General features: G+C 47.7%; 8 protein-coding genes across 11 annotated transcripts; 3 read left to right on the top strand and 5 right to left on the bottom strand.

The window, feature by feature from the left end:
- Positions 1 to 897: 897 nt before the first annotated feature.
- Positions 898 to 2143, bottom strand: LOC120952652 (uncharacterized). Its single transcript, XM_040372089.2, has one exon. The coding sequence runs from the start codon at positions 2141 to 2143 to the stop codon at positions 998 to 1000; it is 1146 nt and encodes a 381-aa protein (XP_040228023.2). The 3' UTR covers positions 898 to 997.
- Positions 2144 to 2169: 26 nt separating this feature from the next.
- Positions 2170 to 2874, bottom strand: LOC120952655 (tubulin-specific chaperone A). The gene is made up of 2 exons (XM_049607334.1): positions 2495 to 2874; positions 2170 to 2395 (listed from the first exon to the last, which is right to left on the bottom strand). The coding sequence occupies exons 1-2, from the start codon at positions 2701 to 2703 to the stop codon at positions 2260 to 2262; spliced, it is 345 nt and encodes a 114-aa protein (XP_049463291.1). The 5' UTR covers positions 2704 to 2874; the 3' UTR covers positions 2170 to 2259.
- Positions 2875 to 3169: 295 nt separating this feature from the next.
- LOC120952654 (deoxyhypusine hydroxylase) lies at positions 3170 to 4355 on the top strand. Its single transcript, XM_040372091.2, has one exon. The coding sequence runs from the start codon at positions 3268 to 3270 to the stop codon at positions 4177 to 4179; it is 912 nt and encodes a 303-aa protein (XP_040228025.2). The 5' UTR covers positions 3170 to 3267; the 3' UTR covers positions 4180 to 4355.
- Positions 4250 to 6965, bottom strand: LOC120952650 (BRCA1-associated protein). Its single transcript, XM_040372087.2, has 4 exons — positions 6459 to 6965; positions 6012 to 6309; positions 4910 to 5896; positions 4250 to 4829 (listed from the first exon to the last, which is right to left on the bottom strand). Exons 1-4 carry the CDS (start codon positions 6601 to 6603, stop codon positions 4484 to 4486), a joined length of 1776 nt encoding a protein of 591 aa, XP_040228021.1. The 5' UTR covers positions 6604 to 6965; the 3' UTR covers positions 4250 to 4483.
- A 119-nt stretch (positions 6966 to 7084) lies between these two features.
- LOC120952653 (actin-related protein 1) lies at positions 7085 to 11136 on the top strand. Its single transcript, XM_040372090.2, has 4 exons — positions 7085 to 7350; positions 8097 to 8161; positions 8257 to 9130; positions 9212 to 11136. The coding sequence occupies exons 1-4, from the start codon at positions 7303 to 7305 to the stop codon at positions 9353 to 9355; spliced, it is 1131 nt and encodes a 376-aa protein (XP_040228024.2). The 5' UTR covers positions 7085 to 7302; the 3' UTR covers positions 9356 to 11136.
- On the bottom strand, positions 9763 to 12872 carry LOC120952651 (odorant receptor 94b-like). The gene is made up of 4 exons (XM_040372088.2): positions 11997 to 12872; positions 11811 to 11913; positions 11470 to 11730; positions 9763 to 11392 (listed from the first exon to the last, which is right to left on the bottom strand). Exons 1-4 carry the CDS (start codon positions 12749 to 12751, stop codon positions 11330 to 11332), a joined length of 1182 nt encoding a protein of 393 aa, XP_040228022.2. The 5' UTR covers positions 12752 to 12872; the 3' UTR covers positions 9763 to 11329.
- An 873-nt stretch (positions 12873 to 13745) lies between these two features.
- LOC120951884 (odorant receptor 94a-like) lies at positions 13746 to 15678 on the top strand. Its single transcript, XM_049606978.1, has 3 exons — positions 13746 to 15016; positions 15128 to 15230; positions 15310 to 15678. Exons 1-3 carry the CDS (start codon positions 14298 to 14300, stop codon positions 15652 to 15654), a joined length of 1167 nt encoding a protein of 388 aa, XP_049462935.1. The 5' UTR covers positions 13746 to 14297; the 3' UTR covers positions 15655 to 15678.
- A 779-nt stretch (positions 15679 to 16457) lies between these two features.
- Positions 16458 to 23789, bottom strand: LOC120948573 (ninjurin-1). 4 transcript variants are annotated; one of them, XM_040365070.2, is made up of 3 exons: positions 22436 to 22838; positions 18543 to 18719; positions 16458 to 17141 (listed from the first exon to the last, which is right to left on the bottom strand). In XM_040365070.2, exons 1-3 carry the CDS (start codon positions 22493 to 22495, stop codon positions 16959 to 16961), a joined length of 420 nt encoding a protein of 139 aa, XP_040221004.1. In that variant the 5' UTR covers positions 22496 to 22838; the 3' UTR covers positions 16458 to 16958. The 4 variants fall into 4 exon arrangements, with proteins under 4 accessions (XP_040221004.1, XP_040221005.1, XP_040221001.1 ...); XM_040365071.2 differs by lacking the exon at positions 22436 to 22838 and adding an exon at positions 23697 to 23789 and having other exon boundaries at positions 17024 to 17509; XM_040365067.2 differs by having other exon boundaries at positions 17024 to 17509; positions 22436 to 22849.
- Positions 23790 to 23960: the final 171 nt, after the last annotated feature.

Below are 23960 nucleotides of genomic sequence, written 5' to 3'. Positions count from 1 at the left end.
TGGGGTTAAACAATCGATTGCTGTTGTCGGCCAGTCCTGGCGTGGTCGGATTAGTTGTGTAGCTAGCTTTTTTTTCATGCGTTTTCAAATCATTTACGTTTGAACACCGTACCAGAGCCGCAGAGGAGCTGTAAAATATTGTACCTAAATATTGCAATACTCTTACGGCTTACGGTGTTGTGCACATACGGAGGAAGAGATAGAGGATCGTCTGATCCCGCATATATATATACATAAAAGAAAGGATAGGCTAGGATAGGACAGTAAAACACTCTGAAACGATTTTATTTCGGGCGTATCCGTTCGTAGCCGTTACTTTGTAGACTTATTGTAACGTTCTCACATGTTCATGTGTTCTCCCAATTTTATTGTGTTACCATGGTGTAGTGTATAAATGGATAAGTACAGAGAAGAATTAGGGGGAAGAGGGGTGATGATGACCAGTTTAGTCGGCAGGCTGCAGAGCCTAATTGTACAATTTATTAGGCAAAAACAAACAACCACTTTCTCACACAGGGTGCATAGCTAAACACGGGCAAATTGCGAATGAACTGAAATCATCACACACAAACACACAAGTCTTACAAAGCTCGTATTGTACATATAGCGTACATACCTACATACATACATAACGTAAATTATGCAGCAGCTAACATTATATATATGCAGACCGCGTACCGACGAAAGACGTGCATGTGTGTATATATATATAATATTAATAATTAATTTGATGCGTTATCAACGTACGCAGTAAGCAGAACCGTAGTATAAAGTAATAAAGATAAAATACACCCCAATTGTCACCAGAAACAGCAGGTTAGCCGTTCGTCGAATGTGTAACGCTGAAAGAACAATGTTCAGCATAATGCTCTCAACACACACGCACACAAACCGGCGTTCGTTAGTCATGTTAATGTGTAGCTACGTTTTATTAGCCATTTGGATAATTCATCTCATAAATGTAACATCGTCATCGCTATAAACTGCTCGTGCACATTCAAACACTGCTGCGGGCGGGGTATCGATGGCTCTCTTTCCCATGTTTGATTTGCTGCCCCCCATCCCGATACACACCCCACACGGGGAGTGGCTGCTCCGGTGGAAGAACCCACGTGGAAGGAGCAACACTGCCACCAGCATTGTTCGCACTGTTGTTCGGTTCAAAGGGCAAACAAAACTTATCCCATGCTCGGCGTACCGTGACGAGCTCTTGCCACAAATCTTCCTTATTAGTTCGGCGGCCCGCTGCTAGCGCACTTTGTGCAGCAGAACCGAACAAAACCTTGCGCCAACGGTTTTCCCGGCGCCGGCCCGCATTACCGACGGTCTGGCGGGTTAGCTCATCCTTTAATCGTTTTTCCTCCTTAACGCACTCGTTCAGCTTGCCGCTCCACTCGGTGACGAGTGTGTCCATGCGCTTTCGGAAGCTTTCTTCCAGCTCGGGATCGATCGTGGGTTTGCTGCGCTGGCGTTGTTGGCGCAGCCGAAGGGATTTTTCGAACCGACCCAACACTCGTTTAGCGCGAGCCTTTCGACGCCGGACGTCGGTTAGGATGTGCGTTTTCATCTGTAGCTCTTCCCGGGCGATGCGTTCCTGGTTGAGACGTTCCTGCCAGTCCGCTTGCCAGGTTGCAATTTCCCGAAGGCGTTCCACGCGAGACGCTTGCTGAGCTGTTCGATTCGCTTTGAGGCGCTCGTTACGTCGTTTTTGCCATGCTCGCTTCTTTTGCCGGATGGTAAGCTTGTGCGCTAGTTGTTCCTTTCTATTTGCATCTTCCAGTGGTAGTAGAGAATCCACAAGAAGTGATTTCAGCTGTTCCGCACGCTGGACTTCTTCCTTCCAGTTTGGATCGTCCTCTTTTAGCTCCTCCAGAACCAACATTGAATGGTGCAGAGTTTGCAAAACGCGCAATGCTTCACGTAGTTCTTCCCGGTAGGTGCCAATATTGACCGGCATGGGCGAGGGACTGGGTTTACTCTCATGGGGCGTATTTGCGCTTGGTACGCAAGCTAGAAACTGTTGCACACAGTGCTCATCGGCTACTCGCAACTGTTCCAACAGTGTGGGATGTGGGAAGGAATCATCTATTTGAGGAGGAGGTCTCGATACGTCCGTCTGGTGCGGCGTGGCACGTGCAGCCATGGTGCACTCAAATTGAGTTAGATAAAAACAGGCAATGGTAAGATTTTGCGTGAATTCGTAAGGTTATGTAGTTCGCTTATTTAGCCTTAAAACTAGTTCTCCAGCACGGCAAGCAGTTATGCAGTGATCTTTTGCGGCAAATTTACTTTGGCATCTTCCAGCGCAGCAACGGCCGCTTGATATTGTTCCGTTTCCTTCAGCTCCTCCTCGTTTTTGATCATTTCCGACAGCTCTTCGTGCGCTTTAGCCAAACTGTGTGGGCGACAGAGGGACGAACGACAGGAAAACACAAACACACATGTTTCATATAAGTTCTGGCGTGAAGAATCGTAGCCTCTCTCCCCTACTTACCGTCGCTGGCAGTCCGGAATCATCATCATGGATTCCTGCAGCACCTCTTCCTGCTTGCGCAGCACATGGTCGTCCGAGCCGGATGCTTTCAGTTTGTCGATGCGGTTCTGCTGCGTTACAACTTCCTTCTCGTACACGACCTTTTCCTTGGACAGACGCTTCACAACACCTGTTTTGATGGTTAGCTGGCGCAGGCGAGGATCAGACATTTCAGCTCAATGGAGATGGCCGCACGGGACAAGAAAATGGGGAAAACTGCAGGGAAATTGTTTCCGAAGCGAATGGAAAGGGGAGAAGTACTTTTGTAGCGTGCTGAACTAACAAAGCCGGCTTACTAGATACCGTACCAACGGTGAATTATTAGTCATCGTGCGTCATGCACAAAAAAACATGACATGAAGCGAGTGAAAAATGAAAAAATGGTAAAAAAAATAACAAAGCGTCGATTTTGTTAATGAAGTTGTGCCGACAATATTGCTCTGCAATATTAAATAGGTCAAAATATGTTTTTTTATAAGTATTTTTGATTTACCAATGCTAATCGTATAATTTGCACAGAAATTCAATAGATCGGAATGTCTTCCACGCGACATTTCACCATTTGCGCTACGCCCAGCCCACGATGTAAACAAAGCGCTGTCAAATTGACAGTTTCGCCCGAAATCCACAAAACATCAACCAACACACGCATGGTGTTTGTATTGTTGTGAAATCGTTCCACGCCGCCAGCACCCGAGAGCACCGGAATCCACCACAAGAAATCCAGCCCTAAAATGGTCCAAATAGATGAAAGCAAAGTGGCCGCCATCGGCGACGTGTTAAACAACCGTGACCGACCACTGAAGGAACGATTCCGCGCGCTGTTCACTTTGCGCAACATCGGTGGCGAGCGTGCGCTCGAGTCCATCGGCCGGTGTTTCGATGACGAATCGGCCCTGCTCAAGCACGAGCTGGCCTACTGTCTGGGGCAGATGCAGGACGTCCGAGCCATTCCCGTGCTCACGAAAGTGCTTGCCGATGTGCAGCAGGAAGCGATGGTGCGCCACGAGGCGGCCGAAGCACTGGGCGCGATCGGCGACAGTTCGGTCGAGGACACGCTGGTCAGCTACAGCAAGGACCCGGTCGTGGAGGTAGCGGAAACGTGCGAAATTGCACTGGAGCGTGTGCGATGGTTGAAGCAGAAGGAAGCACTGAAGGACGACAACCCGTACGCCTCGGTCGACCCAACGCCGCCGGCCACTTCCAAGAGCGTCGAGGAGCTGCAGCGAATTCTGATGGACGAGGCGGACACGCTGTTCAACCGGTACCGGGCCATGTTTGCGCTGCGCAATCTGCGCACGGAGGAGGCAACGCTCGCGCTGGCCAGCGGGCTAAAGGGCAAGAGTGCACTGTTCCGGCACGAGGTGGCGTTCGTGCTGGGGCAGCTGCAGGAGGAGTGCAGTGTGCCGTTTTTGGTGGAAAACTTGCGCGATCCGGCGGAAAACGAAATGGTACGGCATGAGTGCGCGGAAGCGCTTGGCGCGATTGCGACGGACGAGTGTACGCGCGTGCTGAACGAGTATCTGAAGGACGAAAAGCGCGTGGTAAAGGAGAGCTGCGAGGTGGCGCTCGATATGTGCGAGTACGAGAACAGTCCCGAGTTTCAGTACGCCGACACGCTGGTTAAGGTAAACGATGGTCAATGAGCGAGATTCACGTGCAGTGTGTACATAAAGACACAGGGGAAAAACAAAATCACAGGCAACACAGGTGAGGTTGAACACCGAAAGCTGTTAATCTGCCCTTTCCCTACAAATCTTACTGCTGTATTTTTTTTTATGATAAGGTTTGGCAAAGGAAATAAAAGTACGATGAAAATTTATCACAATTCCAAAATTCCATCCCCCTTACATCTAGAACGTACATCGAAACGTGTGGTACGGCGTCGAAAAAACGTGTGCGCAGCTAAACAGAGCTAGTTGGAGTGAAGCGAAGAACGGGGACACGGTTTTACTTCCTTCGTTGGCGTCGTTTTGCCTTTGCTCCGCCAGCGCTAGTACCGGCGGCAAATGCGCCGCTGGCGGAAATGGATGAGGCGGCGGCAACTGCGTCCGCCGGAAGCACTACCGTCCCGTCGACCAGCTCACTCTTGAGCTCCGAGCCGGCAATCGTGTTCTGTGCCTCCATGTAGAACATGAGATCGCGCACCTGCTCTTTGAGTTCGACAATTTCCTGCTCCTTCTCCGTGCACTGCTTCTCCAGGGTGGTGAATTTAGTTTGCCAGGTAACTTGATTTGCTTGCAGCGTTTTACCAAACTGCTTCTCCTCCGCCAATTCACCCAGCACCGTGCCTAATCTGTGGAAAAACGGAATGGTTAATTCTTGGATAATACTTCAAACAGTGGCCATTCCATTCCATTCCATTCCAACGCTTACTTTGACGTTAGTTGCGAGACTTTCCGTTCCAGACTGTTCTTCTCTTTCGTAAGCGCGTGCAGCTTCACCTCCAACTGTGCCGTCTTTTGTTTCGCCTGCTCGTGGTCCTCCTGCAGCTTCTGCCGCTCGCCGCAGATGATGGACTCGAGGCGCGAAAGCCGCTCCTCGTAATAATCCCGCTGCGCGTCGAGCTGCGACGTCAGCAGGTACGTAAACTCCAGCTGCATCGAGTCGATCTTCTCCTCACCATCGTCCCCGCCGGGTGATTGTGTCGCGACCAGCTTTCCATCCGATTTGCTCTGCAGCAAGCGGTGCACAAAGTTATCGCCCGCATAGTCCCACACGCGGTTCGTGCCGAGCTGCAGCGCGTACGTGTGATTTGTCGTCCGATAGTGGGAGGCGGCGTGACCGCCCTGATACCGGCCGCACCCGATGTGGCCGCAGATCAGGCAAATCCACAGCGCCTCCGTACCCTCGCACTCCATGCACACGGACTGTTCGGACAGTTCGGGCGTCTGTACGCAGCGGCACACCGGGCAGGTCGAGTCGCCCCACTTGTTCAGACACCCGGCATGGAACACGTGGTTGCACAGGATGGTCAGCACACCGTCGACGCTTTCGTCCATCCGCTCGAGACACACCGGACAGGACGGTAGCTCGGTGTGCCCCTGCGGCGTCACGCAGCAATCGTCCAGACCCCACTCGACGCTCGACACCCACACGGCGTGGCACAGTGTGTCCGGTTCCAGACTGTTGTACGGTGCGCCGTTGAACGTTTTGAAAAACTCGATCGCACCCTCGACGCAGCGGAACTCGAGCAGCACCATGAACTGGTTCGGCGAACCATCGCGCAAGATGCGCACGTGCTGTATCTCCTTCTGGCACGGTGCAATGAAGTTGAGAATATCGTGACAGTTGAGCGATGACGGCACAGCAATCAGACAAAGTGTCTTCGAAACGCCACCCTCCGATATGTCCGCCCGTTCGCTGCAAACAAAAAGAACCAAACACGTGGCCAATAAAGATGTAAATGTGCCGTTCTTCAACACGCGACGCCAAAGTGTCGTCGTTTAATTTTACGTAACAATCGCGCAACACTCACTTCCGCTTGAACAGATGAAGGATGCCTTTCGTAACCTCGACGAACGGATTGCCGGAAAAGAAATTTATCTCCCCCAGGATCTCTGTGGCCGCTGGTGGCGGCACCTCGTCCATCGGTGTCTGCTCGCGGGAGCTTTTTGGCAGGATGCCACGGTACTCGTCCGACGGCGCCGGTCCCCCATCCAGCAGCCGATTACGATAGCTCTCGATGGTGATCTTCTTCGGCTTTCGTTGCCCTCTCATCTCGCGCTGCAGCCGGGGATTGTTGGGATGCTCGTTCGAAACCGCACCAGCCGCTTCTGAGGGCGATGCAATCAATCGAAATGCACATTGAGAACTATCGGACCGGGGGTGCCGCCCTCGGTGGTACGACTGCACCCTGGCAGCCCTAATCGCACTACTGCTGTGCAAGCAAAACCGAGGCTATAATTAAAATACGCATGCTTACCATCGCCAACTATGCTGCCGCCCGTTGCTGCGTCATCGCAGGCGGATCCGGATTCCGACGGGCCCAACATGACCGTCGACTGGCTGCGGCTTCGGTCGGCTACTAGTTCAATCTTCAGCAAACATAAGGAAACCAATGCAGACATTTATGGCGCACGCACGGTCATAATCTAATTACACCGAAAGCGCGAGAGACGAAAGGAAAACAAACGCAGAAGGCAGAAGGTCAAACGGCTGTCGACGCGTTTCTGTTCCGCACAGCGCACAACGGCTGGGCTGCACACTGCACAACATGCAACACACACACACGCGCGTATGTGTTGTGATTTAAACTGATCCCGTCCTTTCTGCTGGTCGGTAGGGAAAATCTACACAACTATCGATTATTTCACCTGTCGCCAGACGAATGGGATACAATTTTTATGCAAACTACACTGCGGAGGTTCTAATCTGCGGAATCAAAACAAAGACGCTCGTGACAGTCCGCTGTCGAGTCGTTGCTCAAGGTGTGTATACTCGGACATGACCACGCACCTTGGTACACTGTAAATTGACTGGCGAATTTTCTCCGTCGGGCGAAAACGGACTGTCAAAATAGAGGTGTGCAGGTGCGCGTGTGTGCGTGTGTCATTGTGTGTGTATAGGTGTGTGGGCTGTGTGCTGTCATCAGAAAACGACGGAAAACGGTCCTTCCTCGCTACCCCTTGCTTCGCGAACGCAATCTAGCGAAGGAAAAATCTATTTTCTCGTTTCGTATACCGTTTTTCTCGGTTTAGCATTACGTTCCCGTACGCTTCCGGTTGCTAGCTAGCCCGAATCGTCCGACACAGCCACCGTTCAGCGCGATGGAGCCTTATGATGTGATAGTGAATCAACCGGTCGTCATCGACAACGTAAGTAGAGGGAAGAAAGCGGGGCCATCGGTAAACTTACCCCGCACGGGGTTGATGGGTGTGTGCAACGCGGCGACGGTGGTAGACACCTGCGACGGGGAGAAAGGGTGACGTTAGAGAAAAGAAAAGCTGTCTTCGTAGGCGATGGATCCATCACCCTCTTCCTCCGAACAACGCACGTATGGGAAGTGAACGCATCGGACGGGAATCATCAATGACATCACCCGGAATGCAAATGCCCTTCCCGTATTAGGATTCCCACTGTACGACGACGGCTCTTACAAAGGCTCTATCCGAGCCGACCTGATAAAGATTTTATTTCACCACGAGTGATGGATCGCACAATGTCCACTGCTGGAGCTGGAGCAATATCAAAAGCGTCTTTGCGAGCTGTAACCCGTCGAGCACCGATGCAGCCGGAGATAGTGTTCGGTAGGGTTCATCAACCGCATAAAGCTGCGCTTTAGCGGACGTCGAAATTCTGGCAGCTGCTGCAGCAGGTCGGTCCGATCCCGATAGTAATCACGCTGCTGCTGGCAGCGCAAGTAAAACTCATCCACTTGCGCCATCCGGTTTCGATCGAATATGGTCAAATTGGGGTTCGGGGGCACTGCGGTGGCCAATGTACGGCGAATTTGTTTAACCCGTTCTGCGTACATTTCTGCGTACAGACTAAACTTTCGTATGTGTTGTTGAATCCTTTGTTCTAATGGCGTTTCGTTCCTTTCCTTCTGTCTCGCCTGCAGGGTTCGGGAATGATAAAGGCTGGCTTCGCTGGCGATCACATACCAAAATGTCGCTTTCCCAACTAGTAAGTATCGCAACGGCGACTTCGATGTGGAGAAACTTTTCCTTTCCATGTGTGGCTTAAAACATTTCCCTTCCCCCCCCCGTTCATCACTGTAGCATGGGCCGGCCGAAGCACGTGCGCGTGATGGCCGGTGCACTGGAGGGGGACATGTTCGTGGGACCAAAAGCGGAAGACTATCGGGGCCTGCTAAGCATCCGCTACCCGATGGAGCACGGCATCGTGACCGACTGGAACGATATGGAAAAGATCTGGACGTACATCTACAGCAAGGATGAGCTGTCCACGTTCGCCGAGGAACATCCGGTGCTGCTGACCGAAGCGCCCCTGAACCCCCGGAAAAACCGCGAAAAGGCGGCCGAAATCTTCTTCGAAACGTTCAACGTGCCCGCACTGTTCGTGTCGATGCAGGCCGTGCTGAGTCTGTACGCGACCGGGCGCGTTACCGGCGTGGTGCTCGACTCGGGCGACGGTGTGACGCACGCCGTGCCGATATTCGAAGGCTTCGCCATGCCCCACAGCATCATGCGCGTGGACATTGCGGGGCGGGACGTGACCCGCTACCTGAAGACGCTGATCCGCAAGGAGGGCTTCAGCTTCCGCACGACGGCCGAGTTTGAGATAGTGCGCTCGATCAAGGAGAAGGTCTGCTCGCTGGCGACGAACCCGCTCAAGGAAGAGACGGTCGATACGGAGAAGACGAAGTACGTGCTGCCGGATGGTAACGTGCTCGAGATTGGACCGGCCTGCTACCGGGCACCGGAGGTGCTGTTCCGCCCGCACATGCTCGGCGAGGAGTGCGAGGGCATCCACGAGGTGCTAATATACTCGATTCAAAAGTCCGACATGGATTTGCGGAAGATGCTCTACCAGAACATTGTGCTGTCGGGCGGGTCGACCCTGTTCAAGGGTTTCGGCGATCGGTTACTGTCCGAGATCAGAAAGCACGTGGCAAAGGATATGAAAATTAGGGTAAGTTTCCAACGCTCGATACAGGCATTATGTTGATCAGGTGTTAATTCTGTTTCTGTGGGACTTGTCATTTCGTTTCAGATCGCTGCACCACAGGAGCGTATCTACTCTACCTGGATGGGTGGATCGATTCTGGCCTCGCTCGACACATTCAAGAAGATGTGGGTCTCGAAGCGAGAGTTCGACGAGGACGGTCAGCGGGCGATCCATCGGAAAACGTTTTAAACTGTTTCCGCGCACCTGGGGCAAGCATTCATTCTGCAGCAGTTTTTGTTTCTTTTTTTTTTTGCGGAGGTGGCACACGCGCCTCCTGTACTGCTGGCTGTGTCTGCAGAAAAGTGGGAAAAAGTGGGAAGAAGTATAGTCGGGTGTAGACAGGGGTAGAGGAGGAAAATAGGACATTTTTAGGATGATTTCGGGCAGCCACCGGAGACGCTTCTCTCTCTCCCTCTCAGGTTTACATCTCGATCGAGTGTCGAGCAACGGTTACACCGCGTACCGGAATTGTGTTTCGTTTGAAAAGTTACTCACCCGTGATCGTACTGTTTTTGGGTGGCGTCCGCTCCTCGGCAACGCTTTATATAAATCGGTTTTATTTTTTTGTTTTATTCATGTGCATTTGGGTTGTCCCATTCTTTTTTTTTTTTCTTGGAGAGAATAAGCAAACACGATCCGCCAGAACATAGTGTGTGTGTGTGTATGTGTGCGTATAGAATCTAAACTAATTTAAGTTACATTGTGGAATGGTCCGTTCCGAGGCAATAAGAAGACGTAACGTGTTCAGCAAACGTGTTCGGTGTCTATGTGTGCTGAGGAAAGTTGAAACCGAAACGATTTGCACGCTTTTTCCGTTACACGCGCACAGGAAAACTCTTATCACACAAAATAGACACTGTAGGGGCGAATCAGTTTTTTTGCGAAGCTTCCCTGCAAGTGATGCGCGAGCAAAGTACTGTAATTAAGATGCTTATGCGTGAAATGCTCTTTTTTGTTGTTATTGCCAAGCTCTTCCAATCACAATTTTGGTGGTATGTGTAAGAATTTCCATCCACTTTTTCCGACCCATTCGTTCCAACGTAGTGAAACCATTTATTCATAACTTTTGTTTGTTTGGATTTATGTGTTCAGTGTGTGTTTTAATTTGATGAATTTAGAGCGTATTTTCCTTCCAAAACTGCACAAAAATTTCATTGTATGATTTAACGGAGTAACATGATTTCGATGCACAATAGACAGGGCCGCCGGCACCACCACCGCTTGAGCTTACTACGGTGGTTGCATTGCGTGCCGTTGCCGTTGTATTTAAAGCTTTGCTACATATAATTGGTTTTTATTATCATTTCCGGCAAATGTTTTGTCTTACATTAGATGGGCGTGTGTGCGGTTAGAATCATCTTCATTCCACGTGTGCAATTTGTTTCATGTCCTTGATTTTAATTCGTTCGTTCTTTTCTTTCAGTGCAAAGCAAAAGCAAATGTACACACCAATGCTTGCGATCGTACCGCGCAATTGGGGCGCAATAAATGATAATCGCCAAACAACGCTTTCAATTTGTTTGTGGCGTACATGCTTACACGCATTAACACGAATTAAATTATAATTTAGTAATTTATACTCATCAACCTATCAACTAACAAATGCGCCAAGGGGTGGTTCTGTCTCCAAGTAGGAAAGAAATAACGATCATCAACATCAAATGGCAGAGCGCAGCGCAGCAATGGGAATAATCTTTATCCTTCTTTAAACGTACGCATAGATATTATGTATTATTAATTTGTACACCAATGCAATGCAAGGCGTATCGGGTACATCGAACATTAAGACGTTAAACAGGCTAGCGAAGAGAGGTAACGAATCAGTAAGTAAGCGTGTGCGGTTGAAGAGGGATGGTGTACTTATCGTTTTAGTGGCTAAGTTCCTGAAACGATTACCAAGCGAAGGGAAACGCTGAAGAACAGCAATTGCAATTGTGTACGAGAGGGAAATATATCGAACGAAAAACCAACGATCGCAGTGTAACCAATTTTGTTTCATCGGCAAATGCTCTCTTCCTGTAGAAAAAAAATGAGAAAGTATGTTACGCTTACTTGCGTAGTAATCGGATCAATTGTGCGGTTACAGTGCACTTACGCTGGCATTGTTTTACGATTAGTTGTTGTTCTAAAACATTATGTCCTTTGATAGAACCAATATTAATATTAAACTTTCTTCAATGCGTTGCGTTGCAACAATGCGTACAATGAATAAGCCATATTGAGTGTCTGAAAAGTAGAAGGAAAGAGGTACAAATTAGCCTCCAAGCGCATTTTTAAATTCCTGCCGCGCTAGGTTAATGCACCGTAGTAAACGCCTGTAGATTGTAGTTGAAAAAATAGAACGCCTTCAGCGTGAGCGGTTTGTTCATGCGCTGCAGCAACATACGCAACGTTTTGCGCTCCTGCAATCCCATCTCGTACCAACGGGAGCTGTAGATGGAGGTCCGAAGCAGGTGGCTTTTGCGCGTCACCTCATTGCCGAAGCGACATGGTAAGAACATTTGAAATATCATCGACAGCATGTAGAGCAGATTCTGGATGGCGGTCAGCTCGTACAGGTTAAACTGGAATTAAGATATCGTCGATGTCGTTCTTACTTTTAGACAGTTACAGTTCGGCGCTACCTTCGACCACCGGAACTCACCATTGAAGATGTCTTGAATGCGGACGCACAAATCACCAAACCGCTCGACCCGAACTGGGCAAAGTATGCCGCCGAGAAGAGCTGCTCGATTTCAGCGGTCATCCTGTTTGAAATGAAAGCAATGTGAATTGGTGAATGCCGCCTGCTTCGTTCTCAGCACCACCCAACGCGACGTTGCTTAGTTACCGTTGCACTTTTCCATGGTGGTTCATTAAGCCGACGAAAGACTCCCGGAACTGTTCGGACGTGTGCAGTGAGCGGAAACGTTTGCCAATCAAATCCAGCTGGATGCTGGTCATCCCGAGCAGATAGGACAGCTGCACGTCGATCGCTACATTGATCAGCATGTGCAGATACATGCCAATCACCTGGTAAGCAAACAGCACCCCATAGTTAAGACGCTTCGTCGGCCCATACTCGATGCCCAGTATCCAGGGAAAGTAGGGCAGCCGGTAATCGTCTTGCAGCAGGTACAGGCACGAACTGGCGACGGCCAAGTTCGTCGTCACGAGGTACGGATACAGATAGCGGTTAATACTTGCAACTCCCTTGCGGTGCAGCTGTTCTTCTTCGGCGTCGAGCGGTTGAAAGTCACTACCGAGCGTCTGGCGGTACAGGTCACACAGCTGATCGAACTTGTAGTAGGTGACGATCGCCTTCAGTGCCATGACAATCTCCGTAAACACGATGTACATGATGTACAGGACCAGCTGCTCGAACGTTTGCATCACGAACACATTGAGCGACAGCGTGAACAGGTACACTACCATCAGGAAGATGTTGAACACGGCACGGTACACACGGTACCGTGTAGTCTGTGGCTTCCCATTGTAAAGACCACAGATTTTCCACGTCCACACGGTTATCCTGACGGGGCGAATGTAGTCGCTCCAGCGGTACGGATCATCGCTCTTAGGTGTATCCCGCTTTTCGGCCTCCATCGTGCTGATCTATCCGGGCTGACTGGTACAACTAATCTTTCAGCTTGCAAAGCTGCCTGTATTAAAAGGTTACCAGCATTTCTTCTTTTCACTTTTGAAGGACATTCTTTGCAGTTCATGCCATGTGTTTACGTATTGCTGTTAAATGATAGGGCGTGGCAGTGATTTCTCACACGAAAACAAACATCCTTTTTGGTTTCCAGGGCTCAATTAACTCTAGAAGGAAACTATATTAAGCTTTACGAAGAAGTGATGAAATCGCCCAGCAATGTAGAAGAAAACGTCAAGTGCAAGGTTTGTTCCCCAATGGCACGTTCTTGAGTTTAACCTCCCATTAACCCCTGGGTTCCTATGGGATGTTCCTGTGAGGCATGGGATCATCTCCTCCATTATACAGGATTATTAGACTGATTTTGTCACGGTCAATGTTGGGTACGGGGAGGACAGCCCGGAGAATTATCTGGATGTTCTTTGCATATGCTGCCACTATTGATGGCTTACAGATATTTGAAATGATATCAATAACCTTTACTTATGCTCATTACGCACTGTCAAATACTAGTATTCATGTTAAATTAGTTTCTGTAGTAGTACTTCTTCTATTTGGCTCTTCGCTACAGGCTTTCGAGACTTAATTCATTACCACTCAGTCAATCCTTGCTACGGGGGCACGGTCCAATTCTAGGCTTGAACCTATGACGGGCATGTTATTGAGACGTTCGAGTTGACGACTGTACCACGGGACCACTGCTGTAGTAGTAGGTAAGAATGAATAAAAAAATAGGTTTCTATTGTTCCTGTTGATGGCAAAACATCCCTGTGGAAAATGGACGGACCTATCACTCCGTCACGCTGGACGTGTTGACTATCCTGCTAACCATATAGAAAATATTGCTTTAAGTAGGTTCTAAGAATTCTGTTTAATATTCTGACTGCACTCAAATGAGCGTTTAAAGGTCAAACTATACCATTCATTCATCACGCTTATGGGCCATCTATAAAATACGCAACTTCCATGCAACCATTGTTGATCAACTTTAAAATAAGAACTGCAAATCATCAATTCTGCGATTACATTCTTCATGAAATACATTTGATTTAGAAACACATTTACCTCTCATGTTGGGAGCATGCAATGTTACTTCTTTTAATTTCAGTCAGCTTTTAATTTTGTCTTTATTTTCAAGTTTCTCATGGATATCGCACTAATGGTGTCTTTTAAGCCTTTTATTTTATGTAACAGACACCCCCTGAGATGTTCAGTAGTCCTGAGTTCATCATAAAAAAAACCCTTTTTATTGCTACAATTTTGTGAAAGTTGTTCTGTATGGGCGTGTTGAGGTAGAGTTTAATTACTATGCACCAAAAATCCTTATTATACACCATTGTTCGAAACTTAGCAATTAGCGTTGTGTGAAGCCGCTTTCTATATTGACCCCATACAATCAACGTTGACCATTTGATCGAATCGTCAGTGACCCAATCAGTCAACCAGTCTACGTTCAAAAGTGCTAATAGAAACACCAGCCTCGAGCGCAACCTACCAATGTACGACCCGGGTCGGTTCATCTTCCCGATGCGCTTCAGCATGTGGGCCTGGAAGGTGTGCGGCTTTTTTAACGCACCGGTACCAAAGTCCGTCGCGTACCGCGTGTACTGCTACGCGTTCTACTCCTGCATCATGGCGGTGTACCTGTTTGTGCTGCTGTTGAACGTGTTCGTACCGCAACCGTTCGAGCAGCGGGTGTTCTTCATCATGTACATCTTTCTGACCGAAACGGCCATGATCCTGAAAACGCTGACCATTTATCGGCATTTCAACATCGTCTGGAGCCTGTACGAAACTACGCTGGGGGTGTCATTTCAACCGCGTGACGAGCAGGAACGGGAGCTGCAGCAACGAAGGCTGGCCGTATTCAACCGGTGGTACTATGCGTACATCTTCGTGAGCCACATGGCCGCATTCGGTACCGGGAGCCATTTGCTTAGTGCTGAGTATCGGATGCCGTTCTTTCCGTGGTTTTTCGGTGTCCCGTACGGGGAGGATGCACACGTTGCGTACTACACGATCTTTGCATACCAGAGCTTCGGGATGTACTTTCACATGCTGCTCAACACGGCCGGCGATACGCAGCTGTGCTATATGATGCACATGATAGGCATCCAGCTGGAACTGCTGGGAAAACGGTTTCGCGATTTAAATAACTCCGAAGAGTTCGATCGTTCGTTTGTGCCGTTGGTGCAGCATTACAACAAAATACATCGGTGGGTTTGATGGGTTAATACCACGTTGCCTTTGCGCCATATGAGCAATACGCAATCGACCACGTGGCATTAGGGATGGATTGCTTTTAATTACCTTTCCTCTATTCGCAGCATGCTGTGCCGAGTACAGAACCTCTTCTCACCTGCCTATTTTGTGCAGTTCAGTGTTAGCGGGCTGGTCATCTGCGCTTCGGCTTATCAGGTAGCCTCGATGGTGCGTATATCCAACACCTTACCTTATCATTGCTTAACATTCGCCAATCGCCATTAGTAACGCACGTGTCTATCTGTAGCTCAATCTAAACGACTTCAGCAAACTGATGAATGTGTTCTACATGATGTCGATGACGATGCAGATCGGACTGCCGTGTTACTATGGCAACGAAGTAACACTCAAAAGCTACGCTCTTACGAATGCCATCTACTCCTCGCGCTGGTACAACATGCCGCAAAGCAACAGGAAAAGCGTGCAAATGTTTCTCGTGCGCACCAACAAACCGTTCGCAGTCGCTGCGTTTGGTTATTTCAACTTTAACTTGCCCGCATTTACAACGGTAATGCAAACGGGGAAGAACAAAAAAGGGAAGGTACAACTTACTCTAAATACATATTTTATTCATGTTCGTTGCAGATTTTAAACATGGCATATTCCGTGTACTGTGTGCTGCAGCGTAAAGCAAAAAATGTATAAAAGTGCGTAGAAATATGCCGATTTTATTATTACTCAATTGTCTCTAAATTGACCATGATTGAAACTGTTGGATGATGTATGTAAGTGTTTTTGAAATTTAAAATTATTTTCACATTGCACTTAGGAACACTTGCTGCCGCGGTGTTTCAGCATTAACGTTGTCCGTTTCGGGCTCCAATGTTTATTGTAGTTTCAAATAACAATGTCATGTTAGAAAAATATACCTCTTGTTTGTCGATAGTCTTAATAAAATTGACGTCAACTGAAAGCCGCTTTTTTACATTTGTTGACTGCTACTGGTCTATTTCACGAGTTGAGAACATTGCAGCTAAAACCTTCACACAAAAATTGAAATCATTGCATGAAAATCTGCGAAGCACTCAATAAATTATTGCAAAGTTCCTATGAATGTTGAGAAACGGTCATTTAACCTTGGAAAAAAAATCCAATGTCAAAATATAATTTTACCGAAATACTATCCAATTAATTGGACAGTAACAGGATTGGACCTTGCTTAGTTACTAATTACAAATAGTATAGGATGCATAGGAGGAGGGTTTCAATTATACGTCACATCTAACCTATAATAGTCAGCTGTTTTCAAAGGTTAGAATTCACACCAGAATAGAGGAATTTTGGGGTTGCTTCTTTTGCTTTGTTTCAGATCGATTAACAGTCTTCACCCAACTTCGCCAAGGTACTTACGCGTTCACTTGATTGAGGGATACGTTAGTTCTCAAATGTTTCTATTTCAAACAATTCGCTACAATAAACCCTGTATTACGCTTTTATTCATTTCTTTCTCACTGGTTAACCTAAGATAACGATAAAATTGTGAAGATTGCGCGATCGCCAGTTGCACTACGACATCACGATCACCTAATGTGTCCTGTGGGTCCACACGCACTTTGCTAAGGCACCCTCATTGCCACTGGTTTACAAGGCCTTCGTAGTGCTCTCGAGCCCCATTCCCAGCCCTACATCGTCCATGTGCTTTATCTCCATGCTATTGATCATGATGTTTACCACCACCGTGGCCATGTTGAGACCGAGCGAAAAGTTCTGCACCGTGTTCGCTGTGTCACGCGAGTGCTCCTTGTTGATGTTGTAGTTGGCCAACAGGATGCAGGCAATCCCTTGAACAATCTGTGCATGTTGTACGAGATGGGCATAAAGTGCATAGATGGTTTGGTAAATATTGTGCTATGGCGTTTGCAGATCCCACTTCCTATACATGATTTGTTAGTTGTTTCAGTTGTGAATGTACGGAATGGCCGGATCGAGCCCAAAATTCATCTTTATGACATCGCAAAACAGGGCCACCACGACGAACCCGAGCGAGAAGTGGTTCAGTATGTTGGCCACCTTCCGCTGTACCTCACCGCCGTGCAGATTGACCAGGGTTAGTATGACGGCCAGCATTGCAGCCGAAACCTGTACCAACCAATTAGTAAAGCAGCTAGTTAGTATGCTAGGGGCGTTACAGCAAATTAGTGTTCAGGTTTGGAGAGGGGAAAAAAGGATAGGGATTGCTGCTACTTCAACAAGAATGAAGCCACCGAGGGTTTGGCCGCAGCAGTGAGTGTTGCAGCAGTGGCGGATGGTGACGATTCGACGCGCTCCAGCAACCGGAGTGGTTGCGACGAGTACTCAATACCGAACCCGGATATGATGACATTGATCAGCGAGATGACAAATATGAGCACCAGGATAACATCGTTCAGTACGATGGCGGCCGTTTGGTCCGGTTTGCGGTTGATGTTTAAGCTACCGATCACCACAAACAGTATGCCGACAAGCATCTGCAGGAATACAGAGAGATGACAAACAGAGAGAGAGAGAGATGGGGGAACATAAAGCATGTTTCGGTGAAGGAGATGGGATGTTAGGGGTTATTTGCGGGAAAGGAGGTGATGATTGCTAGGGTGGACGGGAAGGAGGTGAAAATGAGGCCGTGCGATGGTTGTGGCAATGGCATACGTGGTGTCGGATCTTCCACATTTCCGGGCACGTGTTGTAGTAGCCTAAAACGCGCTATTGTGTTACACAAATACTACCGAAGCAAAGCATCTGACACAAAGCAGCACAGTATCAAATAACACCACGATTTCCATGAAAAATCGATAGCAAATCAATTGAATGGAACTTCTAATCATCTTACGCAATGGTCACGTTCGTCACACTGTGACGTAGGGATAGTTAGGCCTTTGTCCAAACGCAAGATAATTAGGAATCTCCCTCGAGGGAAGAACACAATCTGCTTGATATGCAGTACATCAAACGCTTGACCGATTGACCAATAATCGGCTTGGGGGGGGGGGGGGGGAAGAAAAAGTCACGGATATACGGATATACACGCTACGCCCAATGAGAAATGGTACGATTTTATTCGAGCGTATACTTCAGAATCTTTGGATCGAAGGCGGATATCATTAGGTTCACCATGGCAACCAGTACCGCAGCACCGGTGACGATGTAATTGATCACGTTGGCCGATCGATGGTATTCGGGTAAATGCAGCCGACAGTCGCGCATTAGGCTGAGACTTAGATTTAACACTCCCATGATGACCTGGGGACAATTGATACGTAGAGATCACAGACATCAGCATCACCGTCACCACCACCACCACCACCATCACAAACAGCCCGGGATGCGGGGAAATAAAGGATAATTAGGATTAGGCAGACCGGATGGGGTATTAGCAACGGTACCAGTAACATAACGGATGCGCTAGGAACACCACGGGATGTGCGGCAGATAATCGAAAGGCAGGATTATCCTTATTCGCCCACCCCGATGGCGAGTCCCGCTGGGCCGTTGTCGTACACTCACCTGCAGTATGATCGAGATGCTGATTAGCGTCAGCATCAGACCGTAGAACTCGTGCTTTTCGCCCACCTGCAGGATGTACTTCAGCTGCGATGCGTTGGCCGTTAGCAGCGCAATGTCCAGCATGCCCTGGGCGATGGTTTTCTTCGTCGCGTACCGATTGGCATCCATGGATTTGAGCTGCATCCGCGAGAGATAGAGAGAGAGCAGTGAGCGCAGCATAAGCACATATGGCAAGAGCAAATTATAAAACTGATACATTCTGTAGATGTTTGTCTTGTGAAACGCCACCTAAGGTTTACTACATTTCGGAAGTCAATGAAATTAGGAATTCATGAGCTTCCAATTTGTTTCCCAGTATCTCATCCCACCCCTCCCCAGTAGGATAGGGCTATTTTAATGCTAATTTCATTACGGCATTGGGCCGTGCAAACAGTCCGCTTGCACCCATCCAGTTTGATCGGTGCCAATTAACAGTGGAAAAGTACTTTATCGCGGTATCGCACACGGCTACAGTACAGCACTGCCTGCTATGGCGTCAACGTGAACTAAGGGGAAAAGCAACAGTAACCCAGGCATCGTTTCCCGGGCAGAGGGGACCGGGCACGGCCAACCTCGATTCGCTCGAATGGGAAAACAGTAAACGTTGAAGGCATTTCCGTCACTTTCCGATTTTTGGTGACAACACACACACACACACACACCGAGAGCAAAAGAAACTTAAAAGGAGGAGGTGTGTATGTGTGTGGTGTAAAACGCAAAAATTGCACGCTAACGACTACGTTTGGTTCGCTGGGGTGACAACGTAGACCCCCGAGGGTTCCCGTGTCTTGGATGACGTTGGGTGTAGTTGTTACCTTACAGAATGCGATGCGTGCATTCGGGAACTAAAGGGGGATTTGGCCATAGCTTCGCCGAGGCGAGAGATTTTTGCGTGTTTTAAACAGTGGCAAGGCACGCAGGGACACATGTGCTACTACGTATCTAAAGGGATTGTGTGGAGTGGAAAAGTATTGCATTCGGTTTAACGGATGTCGATTTAAAACACGATCTAAAACGAATTTCAGGCGTTGAGGGTTTAAGTTTGCTCAAGAGATACTGGACCTGATAAACTGCATTACATGAAATGTTTAAGAATCAAGTTTGAATCGAGAATGGTAAGTATATTTTGAAAGGATTTTTTAGACAATTTTAGTAAGTTTGTTTGATTTAATTGTTCTTTTTTGTGTAGAACTGCGATAAAACAGTACATTTAAGTTTTTGTAATAGCTATAAAAAGACATCATGGATAAAAGAGAACTAAAAATAACAAAAAACAAAATGAACATTTCTTACAATGCTTGGTTAAATTGGTTGAGTGGTTTGCTCACTAATTTCAGTTTCTCTATTCCAACTTTCATTGTACCTTGCTTGGAATTACTTTCTCGAAACGATAAATAATAAATCACTGATGCTTCCACACCACGTTGCGAAGTTCAATAGAAACTTTCTCGAACATGACTTGAGGTGAAGGTGTTGCGTGTTTTTCTTTCTCCTATATTGCATCCCGATTACTCCTCCAAAAGGTCAATCCCCCGGAACACGCGTTCAGTAGTCAGCGCGTGGTCCGAAGGCTTGCTTTTGGGTGGATTGGTGATTGATTTCCTCCTGCTGCTAGCAATAAAGGGTACGCCTGGGATCGTCCTGTAATAACTGTTTCCCCGTTCTCGACACTGTCATAATGCAATTATAAAACCTCGATTATAGATTCCTCACGCGTGTGTGTGTCACTAAGCGAGGGGATTGAATTGGAACAACATAGATGTACAAGTTTTGAAGGGACATACATTGGCATATTCCACACATCCTCCCAGCAGTGGCACACCCTGGGACATACTGCAAACTGTTCGTGTGCGTTTGGAATTTTATCTATTTCTATGCTTGCTTCCTGCTCGCTAACCCCTTCTGTTGTAGGATAAATCCAACAAACTTTGCTTTACTTTCCGATTCGTATTAAAACCCTTTCTCTCACTCTCTCTATGCCTCTACTTTTTTAATCCTACTTATCTATGTCACTTAGCTTCTGATGGAAAACTTCGACTTTTCCCTATTTGTTCCAGATTGGTGGCGGCTAAGGATTAAAAAAACCCCTCGTTATGCTGCTGCTGTGAAGTCTTTCACACCTCGAACTCTTTCACGGACAATAAAGGACGATAAGGGCAATACCGAGCCGTAGGACGAAAGAGTACCGTTGTGTGTGTTTGTTTTCTTCTTGTTTTTTTTTAGTTGTAATTTTGCATTTACACCTCGATTCCGTTCATCGAAATGTGTGACAAACATTAAGGACTTAAGTTTGATCCAAACACCGATCTTTTGTAGTTTTTTTTTTTGTTTAAATCCCAAATCTCGCCCTCCCTTTGCAGCTTCCTTTCTTCGTGGTTTCAGATGACGTGCGTGCGTTACGCACCCTTCCGGCAGTGCGGATGCAGTTGGTGACACCCCACCTTTGATGCTTTGTCCCCTTGTCCCTGGAGCGGAGGTAATATGAGCCAGCCGAAACGGTGTTTTGCCACAAGCGATTGCCGTGCAGGCTCTGCCCATAAGATGTTGCGATAAGAAACAGAGGCGCTAACCGTCCCAATCGGGGAAATTCCGGAGAGGTTGTCTACGGAGTGTTGGAAAAAGCGGAAAGGACCTACTGGGAAGTGGGTAACGAGGGTCCTAAAGAGCCGCTAAGGAGGTGTGTGTGTGTGAGTGTATGTGTTTTTCAAACAGCCACGATATGCATCACTGACGGCTTTTTCAATGTCGGCGAATCAGTGGACCAAACATTAAACATTGGCCCAGCGTTTATTAATGCGTGCATACCACACAGCCAGTAGCAGCAACATCAACAAAATCCCAAGGGTTGCTACGATTGATTGGTAAAAGAGGGAAAGCGAGCGAGAGAGAGAGAGAGAGAGAGAGAGAGAGAAAGAGAGAAAGAAAATTGTCACATGCGGTAACATTGGAAGAGCGCGGTGTGAATTAATCCTGTGCGTTGGTCGAGGGGTCCCGTTGTCCCGCTTGAACGCTGCTACGGGGACAATTTAGCCCTTGTAGGAAACGTTATAAACACAAGAAGATTTCGTGCTCCGGTTTATGCCAGTCAGCCGGAACACCACAAACGCACTCGTGTGTACCCGTGGCCACAGGTGAGTTGAACCAATCCTACGTATCCGGCCACAGAAACACACACACACGCACATGCACACACATCGAGATGACATTAATCGTGCATGCGTACGGTTCAGTGACAATGTGATTAATCCTGCCGGAGCCTTTCGAGCGTCCATAACTGCCCGCGTGAGCGATAGTAGTGTTTTCGTTTTTTCCCTTCAGTAAAAAAGGACGAAATCATATCCGAAGTGTACAAACAATAGAAAGCATTACGATGTAACCTTTCGCAACAGTTCATTCCGGAAGGGCAAGCATGCGGAGCGTAGGATTGATTTCAACAGACAGGGAACCATCGTTTAGTAGAAAAAATCAATATTCGATTACGGTGTTACTACTGCGGCTGGGGATTGAAGAACGGGCGCGATTAATATTCACAATCGTCCTTCATCCTGCTTCGCTCGATGCAAAACCCGAAGCGCGGCAGGATAATGAGTCATGCATGTGTTTACATTTCCCAGCCTGTCATTATTTTCGCATAGCCTGCTTCTCACTAGCAGACCACATAACCGTAACGGACACAAATGGGGCCGATGGGTGGAGGAGATCCTTTTTTTTTTGTGGAGAAACATTACATGAACTTTCTTGTTGAATTGGTATTGATTTTCACAGGTTGCGTTATGTCGATATGCGCAGGAAACGTGCATTCATATTTGATTTTTTTAGAGGAAGTTATTTCCAATGCATCCAACCACACTTACAACACGATCACTTTCTGCACCTACGCCAGAAGATGCGGGAAGAATAGAAGCCATCGCCATAGTGGAACCGTTTCTCCTACACACTGGTACACTCACTGGTAAATTTCGCAAAAAACTAAACAAAAATAAACACTATTCCCACGTAAAAAAAACACGTGGCCCTTCGTCACCTCCAGCAGGTTACACGCTTTGTTCGCAACTAGAGCCACCGACCCACTGGTGGGATGCTTTTTATTGAGCCCTACGGGTCACTCCGCTCGGACACTGACGAACCCGCGAGTGACACGCGCGTGCTGTTGAGTTTGTGGCGCGTGTGCTCCGTTTCAGGATGGCCGAAGGATAGCCCGTTCCGTTCGCGCTAGTCAATACGCCAACCGCTCGGTTCCTCGGTTGGCGTGGTAACGAGACAAAATAAAACACAAACTCGCCCTCCCCCATCGCGCTCTGGGTGGTTCTTCCGGTAGGGGCTGTAAATAGGCGCAGTTAACCACCCTATCCGGCTGCCCATGCTTCATACAAATATGTACGATAATCTTAACGATAGGCTAAAAGGTGTCTGGACGGATGCAAAGGAAACAAGTGCATTCCCTTTTCTGACCACTCGCACACCTTCAAGATCAGCACCGGCTGTATGAGAGGGGGCAGGACAAGTATGGGCATTAGACCGCGGTAAAAGGGCATGTCAATGCACTTCGGGCCAGTGCATGTAGAGACCGAGAACGCACGTTGCGTGTCGTTTGTGGGTCGTTACGCGAACGCTCGGAACGGGGGTTTCCTTTGCGGGGGGAAGGCAAATAATCGGCAAGGAAAAAGTGCATTTGCAACTGACGATGTTTTGTGCTGCTCCTACCGGCCTTTGGCCGTGTTTTGCGTACGAGTTTATCGCCCTATCGGAAAAAGGAAATCGTACGCTGGTAAAGGACGTAGTTTGCATGCGCTAGTTTAATTATTCTAATGAGATGCCGCGGCAGCATAACGAAGCGCTTGTCTATAAATGGTTTTTTTTGCTAGTATTAATTAATTATTAGTATTATTAGTATAAATTATGTTACATGTTGAAATATTTAAGTTTTACAGCAAATTCCTCAATTTCCTGGAATATTTCAAAATTATTCCTTATACTTAGCTACGCCTTCTTTTTCGTTACATTTAATTCGCTTAATATCTTCTAGTATTACACGCTTTATTAACTTTCCATTAGAAGGTGACCACACGGAACAGCAACAAAAAAAATCAGTTAAATTCAAATCAAACACTTTACCTTTCAATTCCATCAGGTTGGCAGCGGTCAGGGTCCAACACCAAGCTGTGCGTATACGTGTGTGCGTTTGTAACAACAAATATCAAATTTGACAGCACCGACCATCACACACACTTGTGCACTCACGTGAACAGTTCGTCCGGCGCTGGTATGCGAGTGCGAGCAGACGCACCAACTACTCCATCTATCACTTTCTCCCTCTCTCGCTCTCTCATTTCTTCCTTTCTCTCCCTCGCTGTCTCTTTTACTCCTTTACTCTTTCAC

Source organism: Anopheles coluzzii, chromosome 2 (assembly GCF_943734685.1).
Source record: "Anopheles coluzzii chromosome 2, AcolN3, whole genome shotgun sequence".
NCBI lineage: Eukaryota > Metazoa > Arthropoda > Insecta > Diptera > Culicidae > Anopheles > Anopheles coluzzii.
This window is presented reverse-complemented; position numbering and strand designations above follow the sequence as displayed.

Coding starts and splice junctions, on each gene's coding strand:
- LOC120952652 (XM_040372089.2), bottom strand. CDS start 2,143: ATGGCTGCACGTGCCACGCCGCACCAGACGGACGTATCGAGACCTCCT.
- LOC120952655 (XM_049607334.1), bottom strand. CDS start 2,703: ATGTCTGATCCTCGCCTGCGCCAGCTAACCATCAAAACAGGTGTTGTG. Junction 2,396..2,494: donor ATTCCGGACTGCCAGCGACG/GTAAGTAGGGGA, acceptor TCGCCCACACAG/TTTGGCTAAAGCGCACGAAG.
- LOC120952654 (XM_040372091.2), top strand. CDS start 3,268: ATGGTCCAAATAGATGAAAGCAAAGTGGCCGCCATCGGCGACGTGTTA.
- LOC120952650 (XM_040372087.2), bottom strand. CDS start 6,603: ATGTCTGCATTGGTTTCCTTATGTTTGCTGAAGATTGAACTAGTAGCC. Junction 6,310..6,458: donor CGGCAGCATAGTTGGCGATG/GTAAGCATGCGT, acceptor CATCGCCCTCAG/AAGCGGCTGGTGCGGTTTCG. Junction 5,897..6,011: donor CTTCATCTGTTCAAGCGGAA/GTGAGTGTTGCG, acceptor TTTTGTTTGCAG/CGAACGGGCGGACATATCGG.
- LOC120952653 (XM_040372090.2), top strand. CDS start 7,303: ATGGAGCCTTATGATGTGATAGTGAATCAACCGGTCGTCATCGACAAC. Junction 7,351..8,096: donor AACCGGTCGTCATCGACAAC/GTAAGTAGAGGG, acceptor TCTCGCCTGCAG/GGTTCGGGAATGATAAAGGC. Junction 8,162..8,256: donor AAATGTCGCTTTCCCAACTA/GTAAGTATCGCA, acceptor TCATCACTGTAG/CATGGGCCGGCCGAAGCACG.
- LOC120952651 (XM_040372088.2), bottom strand. CDS start 12,751: ATGGAGGCCGAAAAGCGGGATACACCTAAGAGCGATGATCCGTACCGC. Junction 11,914..11,996: donor CACCATGGAAAAGTGCAACG/GTAACTAAGCAA, acceptor CATTTCAAACAG/GATGACCGCTGAAATCGAGC. Junction 11,731..11,810: donor CATTCAAGACATCTTCAATG/GTGAGTTCCGGT, acceptor TCTTAATTCCAG/TTTAACCTGTACGAGCTGAC.
- LOC120951884 (XM_049606978.1), top strand. CDS start 14,298: ATGTACGACCCGGGTCGGTTCATCTTCCCGATGCGCTTCAGCATGTGG. Junction 15,017..15,127: donor CATTACAACAAAATACATCG/GTGGGTTTGATG, acceptor CTCTATTCGCAG/CATGCTGTGCCGAGTACAGA. Junction 15,231..15,309: donor CTTATCAGGTAGCCTCGATG/GTGCGTATATCC, acceptor GTCTATCTGTAG/CTCAATCTAAACGACTTCAG.
- LOC120948573 (XM_040365067.2), bottom strand. CDS start 22,495: ATGGCGATGGCTTCTATTCTTCCCGCATCTTCTGGCGTAGGTGCAGAA. Junction 18,720..22,435: donor GTGCAGAAAGTGATCGTGTT/GTAAGTGTGGTT, acceptor TCGCGGATGCAG/CTCAAATCCATGGATGCCAA. Junction 17,510..18,542: donor GCATCTCGATCATACTGCAG/GTGAGTGTACGA, acceptor GTATTCCTGCAG/ATGCTTGTCGGCATACTGTT.